The sequence below is a fragment of the Lepidochelys kempii genome, chromosome 9 (assembly GCF_965140285.1).
Source record: "Lepidochelys kempii isolate rLepKem1 chromosome 9, rLepKem1.hap1, whole genome shotgun sequence".
Lineage (NCBI taxonomy): Eukaryota > Metazoa > Chordata > Testudines > Cheloniidae > Lepidochelys > Lepidochelys kempii.
In genome coordinates, this window is record NC_136388.1 from 98,837,252 (window position 1) to 98,857,939 (window position 20,688).

At 45.2% G+C, this 20,688-nt stretch overlaps 1 protein-coding gene across 1 annotated transcript in view; it reads left to right on the plus strand.

Moving 5' to 3' along the window:
* GPC3 (glypican 3) overlaps window positions 1–20,688 on the plus strand; it is a 284,726-nt gene that overhangs the window by 186,858 nt on the left and 77,180 nt on the right. Inside the window, exon 6 of the mRNA XM_073358506.2 lies at window positions 17,697–17,817. Within this exon, the coding sequence (XP_073214607.1) occupies window positions 17,697–17,817 (121 nt within the window). The remainder of the gene's footprint in view (window positions 1–17,696; window positions 17,818–20,688) is intronic.

Sequence of the window (20,688 nt, forward strand, 5' to 3'; positions counted from 1 at the left end):
ATATAATATATTAAGTATATTCATTGCTTCTCTGGGTGTTGTGACAATTATCTGTGAGATTAATGGTGAATGACAAATGCAAGGTTAATATTACAAAGGAAAACGTGTTAATGAAAAACTTTTTTTTTTTTTTTGGCAAAACATTGGTCCCGAGAAATGTTCAAGAATGTATGAACTCAGCATAGTAATGCTTATTATAATTACACGTAATATCACCAGACTGCTCTTCTACTAACCCTACTTTGCAAAATGTCCTTTACTATTAAAGTAATTTACATAAGGAAAATAATAGAAATAATGTCAAGACATGGCAAAAATAATGTAGAGCATAAAGTATGGCTGCTTCTTGGTTGGTAACCTCAGGAAATAATTAACTTGTACTTGCAGTACTGACCTGAAACACTGAAGGGACCAGAAAATGACATCAAACTATTTTTTAAAAGATTACTCAAGCATTGCCGATTATGCATTTAATAATATGAAGTTACTTTGCCTCAGGAAAAATGTGCCCTCTATCTGTAACTTCTTTTGGAAAAACTTTCATCTCCATGCCTAATGAAAAGTACAATTCAAAAAGGATTAAAAAAAATATTTCTCTGCTTCTTAATTAAAAAGCACATGAAATCATGCTATTAAATACTACAGCCTGGATAATGTGAAACGTTTAAGTACAACGACGTCTTTGCAGATCAAAATTGAAATTCTATGTTCTTGGTCCTACTGTCCTAACTTAGACCACACAGAGTCCCAGTGAAGCCAGTGGTGGACGACTGTGTTGCCAGTGTGGGTCCTGGTTTCAGACTCAGATGATGACCCAGGTGGGCAGGATCAATATGGCTCTGTACAATGGAATTTCTTTTTCAGTTTAAAATACCCAGACATGTACATTTAAAAAAAACTATGTTAAAATGTCACCCAAGTTGCAGAGTCACTCACTTAGAAATTAGGAAATACCTGAATGAAGGTTGCCTATGCAATCCTAATTTGGCCTCCTTGTGTGTGTGCATCATGATGCAGTCTTCAATTACAGGCTTACACAGTGTTTGTTCTGCAAGACACCTGCCTTAGTCAGGGCACAGGATGGACAATGAATGAGATGGAGGGTTGCAAGAAGAGAAGGGATGCCCTTTTGTGGGTAAGGCGTCAGCCCACCGAGAGAAGAGCTGGGTTCTAATCCTGGTTCTTTCAGGCTCTACCACAGATTTGTGATGAGCTATTGTGTACGGCTGTATCATATGGGTAGGGACAAAGGGGCCAAATAAAGGGTGAACAGGCAACCCTAATTCTGACATTTACTTGAATGCTTGACTTTGGAACCTGTGTGTAAATTGTATTATGGCAGTGCCTAGGAACCCCAATCAAGCGTCAGGGCTCCCTTGTATTAGGTGCTGTATAGATAAAAACAAAGAAGCCCATCTGTGCCCCAGAGAGCTTACAGTTTTGGTGTAGGACATGACAGGTGGCTGAAAAAGACAGACAGGGTAGGGAGGGGGGTTGGGAGGATGGAGATAACGGTAAAGTGAACAGAGTTTAGCAAAAACCCAGAAGTTTCTCTTCCCACTTGCCTGGCCACTGAATTAATAATGAAATGAACAACTTTGCAGTACCATGAGCAAAGCTATCTCCTGCAGTGCTCCTCCTTAAGTGAACACGCTTCTATCTGCTCTCTTCTCCCTCCCACTCTGTCTTGTCAAACACACACCACCTCCTCTGCCAGCTTATCTGAAATATTGACAACAACCCTCTTCAGAGCCGAAGTTTAAATTTTTCACTCCAAGCCAAGTGACAGCGATGGCAGGCGAGTGCGAAAAATCGGATCCCCTTGCAGAGATGTCAGTGGTGTCCTCTGGAGGAAAGACCAGCTGGTCTGTGTAGCAAACCACTTGCTAACTAGTCGTGAATTGGTGTGGATGGCGGCTTGCATAGGGGCTGCTTTGCATCTGTCCTGCTGGAGAGGCTGTACTGAGATGCACAAAACCACAGTGAGGGCCGAGGGTTCATGGAACTCACATACACAAGCAGAAAATAGGTCATCAACACTGTATCTTAGATTTATTTACCTCCTTCCCACCTCATGTTTTAAGCATATACAACCCTAACATGTCCCGGAATGACTGTCTGACTTCTCACTGGGTTGGGAGTGTGAGTAGTACCCAAAAGTGTTTCCCTTAATGGAATTAGAAATAGAAACTAATCTGAATAAAGTCACACTAATAAAAATAAATGCCTCTTCTCTCCTCATTCCCATTTACAGACTGAGTTTTAAATTGAAATAAGAATCATCACATCGGTTAATTACTGTATCTAAGGTGTTCAAGAGTGATAGTGATTTTTCTTTTTTGTTGCCTCAATTTTGGGGTTACCCAAATTGGGATCCCTTAAAGGGACCTGTTTTCAGAACATGGGTGCTCAGCACTTTCTGAAAATGAGACCCCTTCAAGGTGTGTCTAGCTGGGTTCCCAAAATCACTAGTTACTTTCAACAGTCTTGGCCTTTATTTTCCCCAAGCGAGGTGAAACCTAAAAACATCAGCTGTATGCTCTAATTCTTCCGACATAACTTCACCTGTCCATGTGCTAGGCTGATGCTCACTTCTGATTTTCCCCAGACCTGGCTTTCAGCTTTTTACAAGAAATACTGGGTTTCATGAACCTTGCAGTCAGCTTCCGGATATTAGTCATTTATTGGCTGGTAGCCTACTGGGAGAGCTGAGAAAAGAAAGTCCTGACCTGGGGTGTCCATGTACGTAGAATGCAAAAATTCTGTGACCTCAGATTTATGTGTCTCTCTGTTTTCCTGGCTTTTTGAGGCTGCAACCCAGATGCAGTGTTCCCCTGCTCAGATACTCATGAGTGAAGTACACAGCAGGCTGGACAAAAATAGACTTCCTTCCTTCCTTGTAGTTAACCTGTTCCATGTACAAGAGTTGGACTGGAGCCAGCAGAGAGACATTCATAACTGCTTCATTGCTAGAAGGGCCCTGATACTATGGAGAAAATTGTCTCAGTTCAGGTTTTTCGATTAATACTTAAGCCTTATCCACATTAGGGATGTTTCATTACAAGTGTCCTACCCTTGCTAACCGGGGTCGGCACCACCATGTTGTGAGACGGACACGTGACAGAATTACTGTACTTACTGACGGACATTGGCGGGGGTGGGTGAGGGAGGGGTGGGTTATGTCATTCAGTCATTCAACTTTTTGAAAAAATTACCATGGACCTCAAAATTTTTAGCACAGATACTTGTGTCCATGTACGGACACGTTGCTGGCCCCGGTTGCTAACGCTGGTGCATCCATATAGATAAAGGTTCTATGCCTGGAACCGTTCTTAATTCCATGTCGGTTAAAGCTGCTTGAAGCTCTTCTGATCAAGGTAGTATTTAAAAAGGTGCCTGTCCAAAGCCCCGAAGGGGATTGAGCTACTACCCTGAGTGCTGGGGAGCTGTGGGCAGGTGATTCAGTTCCTGGGCTGTGATAGCAGCACAGGTACGTGATAGGTTTATTTATCACAGCCATGGATTTTGTATGTGTGAGCATGTTTGTCTGTGGGTAGAGATAATTTCTATAGGAGTTGAGGTTGCTGTAGTAGCCATGTCTCTAATAGGTTTCAGAGTGGCAGCCGTGTTAGTCTGTATCAGCAAAAAGAACAGGAGGACTTGTGGCACCTTAGAGACTAACCAATTAATTTGAGCAAAAGCAACAGCTCACTTCATCGGATGCATGCAGTGGAAAATACAGTGGGGAGATTTATATACACGGAGAACATGAAACAATGGGTGTTGCCATACACACTATAATGAGAGTGATCAATTAAGGTGAGCTGTTATCAGCAGGAGAAAAAAAAACTTTTGTAGTGATAATCAGGATGGCCCATTTCCAGCAGTTGACATAGGACCATCATAGGACCTAATCACATCAGCCACACTATCAGAGGCTCGTTCACCTGCACATCTACCAATGTGATAGATGCCATCATGTGCCAGCAATGCCCCTCTGCCGTGTACATTGGCCAAACCAGACAGTCTCTACGTAAAAGAATAAATGGACACAAATCAGATGTCAAGAATTATAACATTCAAAAACCAGTTGAACACTTCAATCTCCGTGGTCACTCGATTACAGATGTAAAAGTCGCAATATTACAACAAAAAAACTTCAAAACCAGACTCCAACGAGAGACTGCTGAATTGGAATTAATTTGCAAACTGGATACAGTTAACTTAGGCTTGAATAAAGACTGGGAGTGGATGGGTCATTACACAAAGTAAAACTATTTCCCCATGCTTATTTCCCCCCCCCCCCCCCCGTTATTCACACCTTCTTGTCAACTGTTGGAAATGGGCCATCCTGATTATCACTACAAAAGGTTTTTTCTCCTGCTGATAATAGCTCACCTTAATTGATCACTCTCGTTATAGTTTTCAGAGTAACAGCCGTGTTAGTCTGTATTCGCAAAAAGAAAAGGAGTACTTGTGGCACCTTAGAGACTAACTAATTTATTTGAGCATGAGCTTTCGTGAGCTACAGCTCACTTCATCGGATGCACACTGTGGAAAGTGTAGAAGATCTTTTTATATACACACAAAGCATGAAAAAATACCTCCTCCCACCCCACTCTCCTGCTGGTAATAGCTTATCTAAAGTGATCACTCTCCTTACAATGTGTACGATAATCAAGTTGGGCCATTTCCAGCACAAATCCAGGTTTTCTCTTTATATACACACAAAGCATGAAAAAACCTGAGAAAACCTGGATTTGTGCTGGAAATAGCCCAACTTGATTATCATACACATTGTAAGGAGAGTGATCACTTTAGATAAGCTATTACCAGCAGGAGAGTGGGGTGGGAGGAGGTATTTTTTCATGCTTTGTGTGTATATAAAAAGATCTTCCACACTTTCCATAGTATGCATCCGATGAAGTGAGCTGTAGCTCACGAAAACTTATGCTCAGATAAATTGGTTAGTCTCTAAGGTGCCACAAGTACTCCTTTTCTTTTCTCGTTATAGTGTGTATGGCAACACCCATTGTTTCATGTTCTCTGTGTATATATATCTTCTTACTGTATTTTCCACTGCATGCATCCGAAGAAGTGGGTTTTAGCCCACGAAAGCTTATGCTCAAATAAATTTGTTAGTCTCTAAGGTGCCACAAGTACTCTGGTTCTTTTTGTCTCTAATAGGGTATCTTAGCATTAATTCTGTTGGAAGGGGCCTCTAGGCATTTGTCCAGTGTAACCCCTCTGCATTGTGGCAGGATTTATTGATTATTCTTAATCCATTTTAATGTGGGAGTATCTAGTCCAGCAATGAACAGCAATTCCACACCCTCCCTTGTGAGCTTGGTCAGGTGCCTCGCTCCTGAGGATAAACTGGCCCTTTTGCTTCTTAAACCTGTTCACTTCTTGTCCTCTTGGTTAATACTGGCTCTGTCCTATTTATAATATTGCTTTCTGTATTTGCAGACCGATGTCATGTCCCTCCTTTTCACAGGCTAGATATGCCCAGTGTCTTTAGCCTTCCCAAAGGCTCTCATTTCCAAAACCATTTATCAAAGTTTTCATTTCTCCTCTCTTAACTTCCTCCAGTTTGACTGAACATGACACTCCCATTTTGGCCTAATTATTGCTTAGCGGGTTGGACTGTTTGTCTTGCTTTTCCCTCTGGTGTTCCAGTTAATGCAATGGGACATTACCATTGTGCTTTTTACAATTACATCACGTGGTTGACTCATATTCATTGCTACCGTAGATCCTTGGGAGTGGCAGAGAGTGGTCTGATTGCAGGATGGGGAGCCAGGAATCCCTGAGTTCTAACCCCAGCTCGCATACTAGCTCATTTTTTTGGTCCTGGGTATTTGCCTGAGTTTCCCCATATGTAAAATGAGATAATAAATACAGTGGATAAAAATCTCATCTGCTATAAGTCATACCACTACTGAAGTCAAAGGAGCTATGCTTATTTACATCAGCTGTGGATCTGACCCAACATTTATCTACTCACAGGAATGCTTTTAGGATTAATAAATTGCTGTGTAGATGACAAGCTCTGTCGATTATAAAAGTTTAGTATTCCTATTGACTGACTCATCCCATTTTGCAAATTGGATTATTCCTTCCATTGTGACCCACTTTGTATTTCCCTTTATTGAATCTGATTTTATAGACTGCAGTCTATTTCTCTTATTTATCAAGATAGTACTGTCCCGATCCGAAAAGAATTTGTTCTCCTTCCTAACTTGGTAACATATGAATTTGATTAGTGGGTTGTTATCCTGATGGCCGCTCTCCTTGTCTTATTTGTGTAACATCAGCTGATGCAGCACTATCAGGAAGTACATGCATCTTGCAAAGATGCGCAGTCTTCGAAAGAAGTTGATTTTCTAATTAGATGCCCTGGGCATGGCCGTCTTCAACTGTGCAGTTGCTACACAGTAGGAGAAAATATGCTGCAAGTATTAAGAAAAAATAAACGCATAACAAAGCACTCCTTTAAGGTACATTAAAATGTGTTAGACATTGATGGGAAGCACACCATTCACAGAAAAGGCCCATTCACTGCGCACTCACTAGCCTGTGAGAAGTGTTGCTGGGTTTTATAGAATAGCTTTCTGATTTAAGGTTTTTATACCGTGTGTCAAGATTTCACAGCATTTGATTTGCAAAGCCTATTAAAAGTTCAGATTCTTAAAGTTTAATAATCTGCTTATACTGGTATATTCCTTTAAAGCTCTTGTGAATAGCACGTCGGACACATTGATCCTTTGCAAAACTTTTAAGCAAATTATGCAAGTATTATCATTTCAAAGCTGTACAAGACAAATTCTACATTAACCTAAGTTCTCCGTGCGTCTCTTAATCCTCGCTCCTTTTATACTGTATCCAAATTAACATATTCTTAGCATCCCGTTAAACTATCTTGATTTCACTTCCTGCAGGAAAAAGTTTCTAATTTCCTTTTTATTGCCAATATATTCAGGGTTTTTTAATTGTACAAATAATAAACTATCAAAGCACAGCAGGATGTCCGAGAGAAAACGTGTGTATTGTAACAAGAATGATTCCACGCCAATAATGAACCTTCAGCTCATGAAGAGGACAGTTATTTGGCGGTGTTACAGAATATCAGACACAATGGCATCCCAAAAAAGGAAGGGGATTTTATAACGTTTTAGATACATAAAACAAAGTTTCCTAGCATATGTAAGATTTACTTAGGCCAGTGTAGTAGGTTGTTCCCAGAGTATTTTAAGAATGGAGATCATGGGTCTCTCTCTAGATATATTAAACATACCTGTTGATCCAACGGCCGACCAACACTTCCATCATTAGTATGTCTCGAACGGTATTGAACTAAAGTGAAGTGAAGTGATAAAGGGTTTGTATCATCCCCAGTGTTGCCAACTCTCATGATTTTATTGTGACTCTTGCCATATTTGGTGGGGTTTTTTTTGCTAAAAGCCCCTGCTTCTGGAGTCAGGCTATTATCTGATAATCTCAGCTCTTATTTAGAAGAGCGTAAGGAATACTTCACCAGCCAACATGTGATTGAATGGCAGTGCCTGGCGGGGGCAGCACATCCCCCTTGCGGGGCCGGCCCACCACAGTTTGGCACATGAGGCGGGGAGCTCAAATGACGTCCCCATGCCCCCTTGCTTGGGCTAAAACTTTGAAAGGTCTCAATTCTGCCTTCTTCCCGTTCTACTCCTCTCATGGTGCTGCTCTGCTACCTACCCCAATACAGGAGAACTAACAACTTAAAATGCCTTGTTCAAAAATTGTAAGTAACACTGAACTTTCAAACGCCTGAACAGCAAATGTAACTTTTCTTTTCTGCATAGTAAACACTGGCATTTTTATCTGTTTGAATAATCAAAGTGGTGCTTTCCGTGTCTTCTGGGTTGCAAAGATTTGAACTGCTTCCTGCTGAAGGTTCACAGTCTGGGCCAGTTCATGCTCTGTTGAGATGGTTGCAAGGCCGACCAGCCTCTCCTGTGTTGTTGTGGAGCGTAGATGTGTTTTTATTAACTTCAACTTGGAGAAGCTGCGTCCTTCACTGGCAACTGTTACAGGAAGTGTTAGAAGTATGCGCAGAGCGACAAAAGCATTTGGAAAGAGGATGGTCATCTTATTTGTGCACATATATTCCAGAACAGCCTTTGGAGTTGATCCTGCTGAAATGTATCTTGAAAGGGCTTTCAGATCATCACCTAAATCACTCGCATCAGTATCGCGCATGTCATCAGGTGTCAACACTGTCTCTAGTGCCCTGCATTGCTGGTGTAGGTCTTCTTCGGGTATCGTGAGGAGTTTTGGAATATCATACAACATCCCAAATATACTGCTGTGTTCCTTGAGCTGCACGAAACGTTCTTCAGCTGACTGTATTGCACAATCTGGCACCCGGTTAAAGAATTCAACTTTGAATTGTTGTTTGGGGTCTCTTATGGGATTATCCTGTGCCTCGTAATCAAAATGTCGTCTTTTTTGGTGACTCTTGTATTCTTGAATGGGTGGGAAAATAGCTTCAGTGTGAAGTTCCTCTGCCAATTTCTGTGCAGTCTTCAGAACGTTTTGAAATCCCTCATCTGACTGGTAAGACTGTAGGTATGACTTTGTTTTGTCCAGTTGTTCCATTGCTCCAGATATATCAAGGTCAACACCTTGGAGTCTCTTGCTTACAACATTTATTTCAAACTGTATGTCATGCCACAACACTAAGCCACACAGAAATTTGAAGTTATTTATGTTTCTGGTGATTCCATTTGCCTCTGCCACTGTTCTCCCATGAACAGTTCCTGTCATAGCATTATCCTCCATAATGGCAACTATGGCATCATCTATCTTCCCAATTTGGTGTTTGATAGGCTTCATCGCCTCCACTCAACTTTCCCATCGTGTGGCACTCAGTGGTTTCAGTGTCAGAGAGGATATTCCGAGATGTTGCTTCAAAATCTGCCGTTGATGAGTTGATGCAGAGAAAAATACATAGATCTTTGAATTACATTAAAAAATTCAGGAGCCTCACTAGAAGCTGATGCTGCATGAACTGACCAGTTCAGTGAATGATAACTGCATGGGACAAAAAAAGCTCAAGGGTTTAACTCTCGGATCCGTGTCCGCACTCCTCTGTTCTTTCCTCTCATGTTGGCACCATTATTGTAGCCCTGACCTCTCCTGTCAGCTGTCGCAATTCCCGTATCTTCCAGCTTTTTAAGAAGCACATTTGTCATACCAGCTCCTGTAGTATCATCAAGGTCAATAAATTCTAGAAAATGCTCTCTGACAGTCACCATTGCAGGGACATTTTCTCTGGGTTCTGTTGTTACAAAATGCACCAAGTCATTTGTTCCATATGGCTGATGTCAGGTGTTCAGTCCAGAATAACAGAGTGAGATCTTGCTGACTTCAGATCTGCCACAATCTTCTGTTTGACTTTTGTTGCCAGTAACTGTATGATCTCATTTTGAATTGTTTTCCAAGATAGTGGGTGGTGACTCTTCTTAGCTGCTCCTGGAGTACGGCATCAAATTCAGCCATCAGCTCCACAATTTTAAGGAAGTTTCCATTGTCTGGCACATACAGCTGATCTGAAGTGCCACGCAGTGCTAGGTTTTGGGTACCAAGCATTCTCACAATGGCAATGAGCCTTTTCAGAACATTTTGCCAGTCAAGAGACTCTGAAGCAATCTTCTCTTGATGCTGATCATCTATGGTGGCCTTTAACCGTAGTCTCATCTCAAACTCTTTCCACCTATGGAATGCTCTCTGGTGATTTAATGCCTTCTCATGGCATGCCAGATTTTTCCAGTCCTTTGTTCCTGTAGAACCCAAAGTGGCTGGAACATTAGACTGGAAGAGTTTGCAACAAAAACAGTATGCAGCATTCTGGATATTTGAGTACATAAGCCATGGCCTCTCCACTTTGTCACCATTGGGGATTTCACGCCAGTAATGTGTTGGATGGAAACTTCTGTTTTCATTGTCTTTGGGGAACATGAAGTTTTTCACTTGCTGTGGCCCACGCAGTACAAGGAAGTCCCTCAGGCTACTGCTCAAGTGGGTCCACAGTCCTTGATCATTTAGACTTAAGGAACTAAACTCAGCAGCAGCTGTTTCTTGCGCCTCCACCACCCTCTTCTCTGATCTACACTTTTCTTCAGGAATGTGCATGGTTACATCCATTGGAGATGGAGATATGTATGCTGCAGTAGCTGCCAGGTCACCTGCACTCTGACTAACTGGAAGATCAGGCATCTCCTCACCACTCACATCCTCACTGGAACCGGAAGGCTCACCGTGAACATTTGTGTCTACGTGTCTCAGGAGAGCTCCTTCCTGTTTAGTTAGAAAAGCTTCCTTTACTTTCTTTCTTTTTCTGAATGCTGCCCCAGAGGGACATTTTCTTCTTTCACTCAAGACTGCTGTTCTGTGCCAGCTAGAGTGGCTCTCAACACTCAATAGAAGGGGACAAATAAGCAGCCTGGTAGCAGGGCCTGAGCGAGGGAAGAGATCAGCATCTTAAGGGCCTAACTGGCTCCTACTACTTCAGTTGACTGCCTGTTCTCCTCAAGTGGGTTCAGGGAAGCAGCAGGAAACAGGAAGCTCCCTGAGAAGCTGGTGTTAATCAGTCCAGGTTGCTGGGGGTGCTAGAGAGGTACATAAGAGGCTCCTCCTCTCTCTCCCTGCAGCTCCTGCTGCTTTCTGTTATTCCCTCTCACCTTTTCTCCTGCCTGCCTGTTCTGTCACTTGTGCCCTCCTTCCTCCAGCACAGCACTCCCCCATCTCTGTGGGTCTAGAGCAGAGAGAATCCAGATGCAGACACAATTTTCTACACTCTGGGTCCTAGTGGCATCCCCGCACGGTCTGGCACCTGAGGCGGCCGCCTCCGTTTGCCTCATGGTAAGCCCAGCCCTTCCCCCTTGGTCGCCTTCTTGCGACAGTCAGTCAATGGGGCTGTACGTCTGAAAGGAGAGCTTTTGTTTGGTGGCCTGGGTCCCTGCAAGAGGCTCTTGGTGTGGCTGACTGGGACTCAGGGCAGTTAATATTACCAAGCAAAATAGAAAAGAACCACCTTCCAGTTTTGCTCGAGGTCTGGCAATACTGTATCCCACAGAAGAGGGTGAACACTTTAAAGATTCCAGGCCAGGCTCTCAGCTGGTATAAATCGACATAGCTCCATTGGCTAGAAGAGGTCCTGCAATGCAGAGCACCTTTTGATATTGTAGAATGGGTTGCTGCTGTTGTCTCAGGATCCATTCCTATGGGCCCTCTTTCCTTAAAAGGCTTACCTACACATGGAGCGATCGGGTTCTATTGCATTCGGTCCCCCTGCATCACCAAGAAACTAAGGTTCAATGAGCAGCATCAAAGTGAAGAAGTCAAAGAAGACAGAACATTCTGCTCCCCTCTAGCAGGCTTAAAGTATGCAGCTGCATTTGAATAAATACTTTGTAGCCAGGAGGCAGGCGTAAATTAATTGGTGTTTGAACGAAAAGGTTACTTTCCTCTTTCATATATAGTACTTTACACTTGACTTGCAGGATTATTTTCTGTAAATCATACATTGCACTTCAGTAATTTATCTCCAAACTTAGCACAGCCAAGTCGGCTCCAGCTGTCTCTCTGCATTTCAATGCTAAAGCAGATTCTGTGGGGAAGGAAACACACCAGTACATTTATTATCATATGTTTAAAAAACATTTTGCTGTCTGGACTCCAGTGCTCTGAAATGAAAATCAGGAGGTAAAACTTGTTGGGAACCCCATTGGTTAAATCTAATTGAGCTGGAGTGGGAAAGTATTTGCAAAGGTGAGAGTTTTGGATGTGAGGGTTGGGGCAAACCCCTTATTTGGGTTTAATACCAAATACTTATGACTTACGAATGAAAGAGGAATATGTAACCCATGCAAGGCTTTAGCTTGGTAATGTTTTCATCATGTGATTATCTTTAATGATCTTTAGTGACAGCCATGTATCAGCACACTTTACAACAACGTGACATTTCTCCTTTTGAGATTATCTTCTCACAAACAGTAGCTCCTATCCAGGGAACTATGGGAGGGAAACCCCCGTTACTCTGCTGAATGACATCCTACTACAGGGTACCACATCTGAGGTAGGGATCTTTGGTTTTGTGCTGCTTATGAAGTGGTAGTCGGGCACGTGATCCTGTTATAGCATTGGTGTTTCAAAAGGCAGGGCCCCAGTTGGAGCTTGGAGGACTTTAATAATTTACACCAGTTAGCAGTATATTTGTCAGTGCTGACAGCGTCCTTAGAGCATGGGATCTGTATCAGGGCTTGTTAGTGCTCATGTCTAGAACAGAAGCATCTGCAAAACAGCTCAGATTCAATGGAGACGCCTACACTCTGTAGAGGTAAGTTGGAAACATTCTGCATCCGTCACTAGGTGCCTTTCTGTAGCTGTCTTGCCTTCATCCCTTGATCAGTTTGGCCCGGAGACTTCCCATTGCTGTCACTCAAGGCAATGCGGGAACAACCTGGCCCTCTTTGGTCCAAGTTCAGCAAGGCACCTAAGCACATGCCAAATGCTGCCCCTGCTCCACAAAACACTTTATTCTTAGACGATAAGTTTGCTGTAAATCTATAAGATGAGGTCACGCAGTCCCTGCTTGTGCCATACCGTGGCCACTTTCGTGCTAATTAACACACGCTCACTTGCTGAGTTGAATGGAAAGACAAAAAAGGAAGTTTCTGGCAGGATTCTCCTAACAAGTCACAGAACCCTGAGGAAAAGTAGGGTGTTTTTGCCATTGGCTTGCCTATACTTTTCTTTCCCATGAGTATGGTCGCAGGGCTGGCCTTAGGACCCAGTAAGCCCGTTAGCTGCTGATGGCTGTCAAGTGGGCGGCACCTTGGGAGACCATGCTGCAGAGATGGTGCCCGCTGTCCTTTCCAGGAAAGCTGGGATTTCAGGACTCTTTTTCCTCTTTCCCTTACTGAAGCTAAGTTTCAAACTCTTTTGGCTCACACACGATCTTTGGGTGTGCTCAGAAAAGATGCCCAGGCTCACTTCATACAGTCCTGCCATGCCTTAGGTGCAGCTAGGCTTTGGGAAAGCCATAACCCCTATGCTCTGGTAGTGACTTTCCTTCCAGCTGAACTGAGAGAATGAAAGCCCCGGCTCCGCAGTCCAGCCCTGTTCAGCAAAGCACGCTAATCATAATGGATAAGATTTTCAAAAGCACTGAGTGACTTAGGGACCTGTCTCATTTTCAAAAGTGACATAGGAGTTCAGCACTTAACCGCCGTTTGTGCCTTTGAAAATCTCTCCCTGAGGATCACTCAAAGTCAGTGGGACTCAGGCTCTTAAGTCACATTGGCACTTCTGAAAATTTTACCTGAGGTGCTTAAAGTTAAGCATGCGTTTAAGTGCTTTGCTAAATAGGGATGGAGTGAAACGTGCTTAAATGCCCTTGGAGAATCTGTGTCATTGTCTGCCTGGGGGACCTGACTCCATCCCTAGGCCAAGGAAATGCATTTGGGATGTCTGTTTTCTTTGTGTTAATGATACTTTCACCTTCAGAAAAGCAGGAGATGCACTTTGAGCCTCACAGCTCTGATTGTCAGAGTCCACAGTTCCCGGCTCCAATGGGAGTAGAAGAGATTGGGCTCCCTGAAAATCAGGCCTTGCATCCAGTGGGGTATGTGGGCTTTATAAATGATTCCTAGATTCATGGGGTAAGGTCAGAAGGGACCAGTCGATCATCTACTCTGACCTGTCTCCCGCAGGCGAGAACATTTCACCCACTTACCTCTGTATTGAGCCCAATAGCTGTGAGTGAGGGGGTGACTCAGCCTCTGTCTTTGTGCCTTTCCTCCTTTGCTTTCCTGTTGCCATGTCCTTTTGCATAAAAGCAGGGAGTTTGTCCCCTGACAAGGTGTGTTCCCTTTTCCCACGGGTGGAGGCCAGGCTGAAGTCTCGTGATCTGGAGTGTAATAGCAGGGCAGGTCTGGATGCTCGTGAGCAAACCAGCTCTCTTTAGGTTTAGTTTTGTGCCCATGAATTCATTGGTCAGGAGAAGGAAGGGCTGCATTGCCTACCCATGGACTGAAAGCCTTGTGATTCTGGGTACAGCCCAGGTAGCAGGACAGTTCTAGGGAGAACCCCACAAGGGGAACCTCCTGGAGTTTCCCCCCAACATTCAGGTCCTCTCTTGTGGGTTTTCCTGTGCAGGAGGATGGCTTCGCCATTAGGGTATGTCTACACTGCATCATAAACCTGAGTCTGTGGGACCTCGGCTTGTGGACTCTGTGTTCCCAAGTGCACGCTTGAGCATCCTCACTGCATTGCAAAACTCAGGTTTTACAATTGCTGGACCCACAACTGTGCTAACATCCATTTTGTGAGACGTAGACTTTCTGACTCGGGTCTGCAGCTTGAGCAGGGTCCCCACTGCAAAATACAGGGCTTGGACCCGAGTCTCAGCAGGACTCAGGCTATGACTCACCACTTTAACACGGTCCTAGGACCCAGGTCCTGAGTGCTTACTGACCCAAGTCAGACTGATTTGTGTGTGGATGGAAGGGGGGCTTGGGCTCAATCCTTAGTGTGCAATGAAGACATATTCTTTGTCTCACTGGTAGCCTATGACTCCAACCCTCTCTCTAATGGAGTTAACCAGGGCCACTCACTGTGCCTTCCATATTCTCCACATTCACTGAATGTTTGCCACTGGACATTATCTCCCATGTCCCTACCACATCTACTGTGCTCCGTCATCTATGACATACTAGAGTGTAGAGAGTCTGATCTGGCAGTCCTTGCCCAGACAAAACTCCCATTGACTTCAGTGTGAGTTTTACCCGCTCAGGGATTACAAGATCAGTTTATTTGCATTTGTATTACACTAGTCCAGAAGAAATGTATTCCTTTGATTTAGGTATGGTCCAGGCAGGGGCTCAGTTCTGCTCTCACTGAAGTCTACAGAACCCAGGAGTTAAATCTCACTGAAACTCCAGAACACTTTTCAGCAGTGTACTTTAATGTTCTGTCTCTGCATTTTAAAATTAGCTTCACATAATGACAGCAAAGGTAGCAATTTCTCAGGCATCTAAAAAGTCCGGCCTTTACATGTTCATGTTGCTGATGAGTGTATGGTTTGATAGACGTGTTGGCTTGGTTTAGTAGTGTTCTGCGATTGTGTGATAAAACAACAGGTCTAGCACCGCAGTCCTGCAAACATTTATATGTGTAAAGTTAGGCACAGCTCTTGCAGGAACAAGTGTTTATGAGTGTAATAATTGAACGGCAGTAATGCGTCTTTCCACAAGATGGTGCCCTGAGAATATGGATTCTGCTGTAGCGCGTGTTTGTTGAGAGCCAGCTATTTATTTAGAGACGTTTGTTATTTCAGCCTCAGTGGAAATCATGAGCTCAGTCCAACAAAGCATTTCAGCACACGCTTAACTTTCAGCAGGCAAGTAGCCCCTGCTCATGTGCTTAAGTTGCTGGGCTGCGGTGCAGCGGTGTCTATTGTTTTGTGTATTTGGTACTTTCCCATCGTGATTATCCTGCTACAAGACTTTTCAAAATATAAATGGAGGCTTGTGCATTTAACATTAAATGCTGAATCCCACAAGAATCGCACCGAAGTTCATTTTTTAAATAAAAGTCGTTCAGGAAAGACACATGATAATTTAATTGTACTTTGGGTAACACACCGGTACAAAGGTGGCAATTCGGAGTGCTACAAGATCGATTAAATGTATAGGCAGGGTGGCCTTGAGGTGAAGGCATTAGATGGGGACTCAGGAGATCTCCTCTGGCTCTTCACAGACTCCTTTGGCCAAGATACATGGGGGCCGACTGAAGGCCACTTAACAACGTACTTCACTTTTAGCACGAGCTTCAAGTCAAGCGGTGATTAAGCGATTTCCAGAGTGGTGATCGGTTTTAAAATCGGGTGGAAGTGCGTTCTTGAATTGTGGCCTTTCTCTCTCTGCCTCCGTTCCCCATCTGTAAAATGGAAACAGTTGTCTTGTCTGCCTGGCCTTTTTCTGCCTTGTCTGTTTAGGCCGTGAGCTGTTCGGTGAGACGGTGCTTCAGGGTACGTTGACACTGAAGCTGGGAGTGAGCCTCCCGGCCCGGGTATCCAGACACGCACTCAAGCTAATGTGCTTAGAAATAGCAGTGTGGCTGTGGTGACCTGGGCCAGCCACCGGAGGGGTTGGGTGGGCTGCCGCAACCTCCGCACTTCCCATTTTACCTCCAGCAGAGCTGGAGCATGGCTGTCTGCCCGGGCAGGAGGAAATGCAGCCTGCTGCCATGTAGACATCCGCTGACTGACTCTGGCTATGTCTCTGCACAGCCCCTGCCACCGGGGGGCCCTGGTCTCAGCGGCGGACTCTCATTAACACTACTGTGTGACGGATCTCGCATCAATCAAACGAAGGCAGTTCTGAATAGCCCTTGTCCTGAAACCTGGCCCCTGTTGTATTTGAAAAGCTGCTCAGATTTCAGGCTTTGGGGCCAGGTTCCTAGTGACTGCTGTAAATCTGGAGGCACTCCAGTGGCCCTGGGGGAACTGAGCACAGACTGTGGACGTCATGCTGTTAACTTGGCCATACCCTTTTCTGAAGCCCTCTCCCACACAGCGGAACACCCCACACTCTCCCTGTTGCGAAGACTTGTGACCTGGTGTCATCTCGGACGCCGATCCCCTCACATCTGGCTTGCATCCAAATCTTGCTGCTCCTTCCTCCGTACTATTCCCACCCCCTGGCCTTTCCTCTCCATCCGCACAGCTCCCAGGCCTCCCATCCTGACTGCTGCAGCGTCCTCCTCCCTGGGCTCCCAACACCCGCGTCGCCCTCTGCGATCTGCACAGCTCTGACCGTCACCCCTGCACCTGCTGCCATCCCCGCTATGAATTCTCCGCTGGCCTGGCTCCCCCTCTCCGCTGCATCTGAGCTTCTTGTGATTGCCTCCCAGGTCCTCCCTAATGCCTCCCCTCTTTGCCCTGGTCTGGCCTGGCATCGCCTTCCCACCCGCTCTGCCCTGCCAGTGCTGCCAGCCCCATGGTGGTATTTGCCTGCTTCTCCTGCAGGGGGTCTCCTTGCTTTCTTACGCTGCTGCCCCTGAGCTGGCCCCACCTCGCCTCCTTTAAATCCCCTCTGAAGTCCCACTTCCACTGCAAAGTCTACAAGACATGTGCTGACTCATCCATTCGGCCCGCTCATTACTTTAGCCAGGGAACCATTGCTGTGGAGGGAGGGGGCTGGGTCACTGGGGTGGATTCTGGGCCACAAGGGGGTTGAACTGTAGAGTGGGAATATTTTTCACATTTAACTTAAACCAGCACCACAACACACTTGGACCTACATCAGACACCCGGCGGTCGTCACCCAGCTAACCTGCCTTGTGTGTCGTATCCCTTTCCACACCTTGGGCTGTCTGTCCTCTTAGACTGCACCCAGATTGGAAGCTCTTCAGGGCAGGGTCCATCTTTTTATTCTGTGTTTGTGTAGCACCTGATGCCGTGGGGTCCAAACTGGGGTCCTAGGTGCTGTGGTTAGAGAAATAATAACGTCCTCTGCTTCTCAGGGCAGGGTCCGTGTTTTCCTCTGTGACAGGAAGGCAGCTAGCATGCTGCGATCTAAGCAATAAATAATACGGATTGCTGAGTCCAGTCCATCACCCAATGCTGTCTTCTGTGTTCACTCGTGCAGGTACAGTCACCAGGCAGTGAGGAATGGGGGGAAAGCTCAAGCTGGCACCCACGAGATGAAAACAAAGGGTCCCGAGCCAGTGATCAGCCAGCTCATCGACAAACTGAAACACATCAACCAGGTGGGTGCAAGGGCAGGGAGTGGGGATTGCTCTGGGTGGGGGGAGGTGGCGCGTTTCCAAATCTGCCCTGCTTTGCTCAATTAGATACGTTTCTTGGACTTTATTGGCATGTGCAAATGACAGCGGAGTCATATGATGTCAGTTGTGAGTATGGGACCCAGGGCCACGACACACGTGTGTGCCCAGCTCCACCACCCTTATGGTCCAGACTGGAACTTGGTGCAGTCTTGAGGAGGGGTGCTCAGGGAGCCAGGCTTTCAGGCAGGGGCGCTTTAGTGGGGTTCATGGGCACAATTGCACCCACAGAGACCCCAGAGCAGTATCTCTTGTCCCAGGGGACTCAGCCCAGCTCCCTGTGCTGGGCATTGCAACCCAGGGACACTGACCACCCACAGCAGCACCACAACCCTCATCCCAGCCCAGTGCAGAGGGAGGGCCCAGCAAGGGGTGGGGGTTGAGAGCAAGCTGCCCCACACTCCCCCCGACAGCAGTGTCTGGTCTCAGTTCTCTAGAGCAAACCCCTCCATGCTCAGCACATTTGATGGCAGTTCTGTGTTGTGCGGATGAGGCTTGTGAAGATAATTGTTATCCTTTGTCCGGGGGAGTGGGTCTGCAGAATCTGTTCCTGCATGGAGGCCATGCTGTCAGACACTGCAGCTGCATCTCCAAGGGGTGGGATGGTTTTGTGACTGACACATTAACGTAAGGAACATGCTAAGTTTGGGGTAGCAAAGCAGTCATCAGATCTCAAGCTTCATGTCACAGACTGATCACCGCAAGGGCCAGGAAGGAATTTTCTGGCCTTGCCCAGTTTTCCTGGTGCTTAATGTGAAGTTTTCATGTGCACCTGGAGTGTTGGGTATTGGTCCTGTTGGAGGCAGTTTATCAGGCATGATGGCCCCAGTCTGAGCTGATGTTTCCACTCTAGATATTCTTCTTGTGACAAATTAAATCAGGATTGCACCGATAGAAGCAATATGGTTCCATTAGTTATTGGCCGCCTTCCCTCTTGCTTCCATTTGCTCTGCCCTGAGTTAGCGGGATGAGGAGCACGCGTCCTTAGCACCACCACCACCAGTCTGTGCCCCAACAGCTCAGGATTAGGTCCTGGGCTGGCTTTCTTTAAGATGACCACTTAACTTCCCCATGTTCTCTCTCCTGGTGTCATGGTTTCTTGGCTTCCTGCCTTGCCCCAGACCAGCAGAGCTCCTGTCCACCCCTGGACTCTGCTCTCATTCCTGTGACACTAGTGTGCAGCGATGTGTGGTTGTTTTAAAATGCAGCTGAGGGCTTATGCCTTTGCTGTTTCTGGGCACAGACTGTTTGGGGGCCTTGTGGGTTCAACTATCCAAGTAATAATAATGTGCCCTGTAATATGGCTGAGTTACCCAATTTAGCCTGAAAGCAGAGTCTATGCAGGGAGAGCTTTCTTGTGAGCTTTCTTCGTAAGCTTTTGGACACAAACAGGTTTAAAAAAAGCTCAAGGAGGCTAAAACAAAACCACACTTTCAAGGCTGGCCTGCAGGTTGGTTTTGCTCTTTCGGAAGTTCCTAGCTGAGGTGGTTTGCTGATGACTTCTTCTTTTTTTCTTCAGTGAACACCAGGGAACTGTATTCATAGCATTCCCTGGTTTGAGTCTTTAGGTCCCCAAGACACACCTCTGTTACCTCCCCTGTGGGTGTAAGTAGCAGGCAGTTTTGCTTAGGAATTAACTCTTTCTGTGCTCATGTGACGGTGAGCCATGTACACCCTGACACAGAATAGCAGAGCTTACTGTTGGGGCGCAGGTCCAGTTTTCCTTTACATTCATACATGCCAGCTTGCAGTACTTTACAATACAGGGTAACAGGTCTTGCTTATTAAAAGGAGAAAAAGTCATAATCAGCTCCCTATTAAACTGTGAAGAAGGCAGGTTTCAGCCTGCTGGTGATATTTTGCTATTCACAGTGAGAAAGCCACACTGAACAAAACATGCTTATTAGCGTTCTTGAAACTGCGGCTATACAATGATTGTGAAATGCTGGCTGCCAGATTGGGTCAAGTCAGGTCTTTGCTGATCGGTTCAGGCTGCAGGGAGGCTAAGTTTCCTGGACTAGGAGACCAAGGGTAAATTAGTCAGTTGAACTGAACTGTGTACTGGTAAAGCTACAATATATGTAGCTGAAAAAACCAAAACAAAAAAAAATAACTCCCAAATTTTTCAGTTTTGAAACTGAAAAAAAGAAATTGAGAAAAAGGAAGTGTGGAAAGCCCAGTGGGGAGCTGGTCACAGGACAGGTTTCAGAGTAACAGCCGTGTTAGTCTGTCTTTGCAAAAAGAAAAGGAGTACTTGTGGCACCTTAGAGACTAACCAATTTATTTGAGCATGAGCTTTGCATCCGATGAAGTGAGCTGTAGCTCACGAAAGCTCATGCTCAAATAAATTGGTTAGTCTCTAAGGTGCCACAAGTACTCCTTTTCTTTCTGGTCACAGGACAGCCACTTACCACTGCTATTACCAGACCAGTAGATGGCAACCAAAGTCTGCAGCTTTACCACTATCTAGTGCAGTTCAACTGCGCTTTTTTAATACATGTAAATATACAGAATGTGAACACTTTGAAAAATCAAACGCCTTTGTGAAAATGTTAACTTTTGGGGCAAGGCCATTTGTCATTGGAAAAGAGTTCAGAAGAAAACATTTTGAAAGCAAAAGATAATACCTGAGAACTAGCTATGAACCAGCTATTCATGCCAAATACATTAAGCCAAGCTAAATGGCTCAGATCCTGGTAAAAGGAAATCTGGATTTTTCTTAGACTTGAGATTTTGTGGATTGAATCTCACCATTGTGCTTAGTTCCTTGGCCCAGGAAAGTTTCTCTGTCTCATT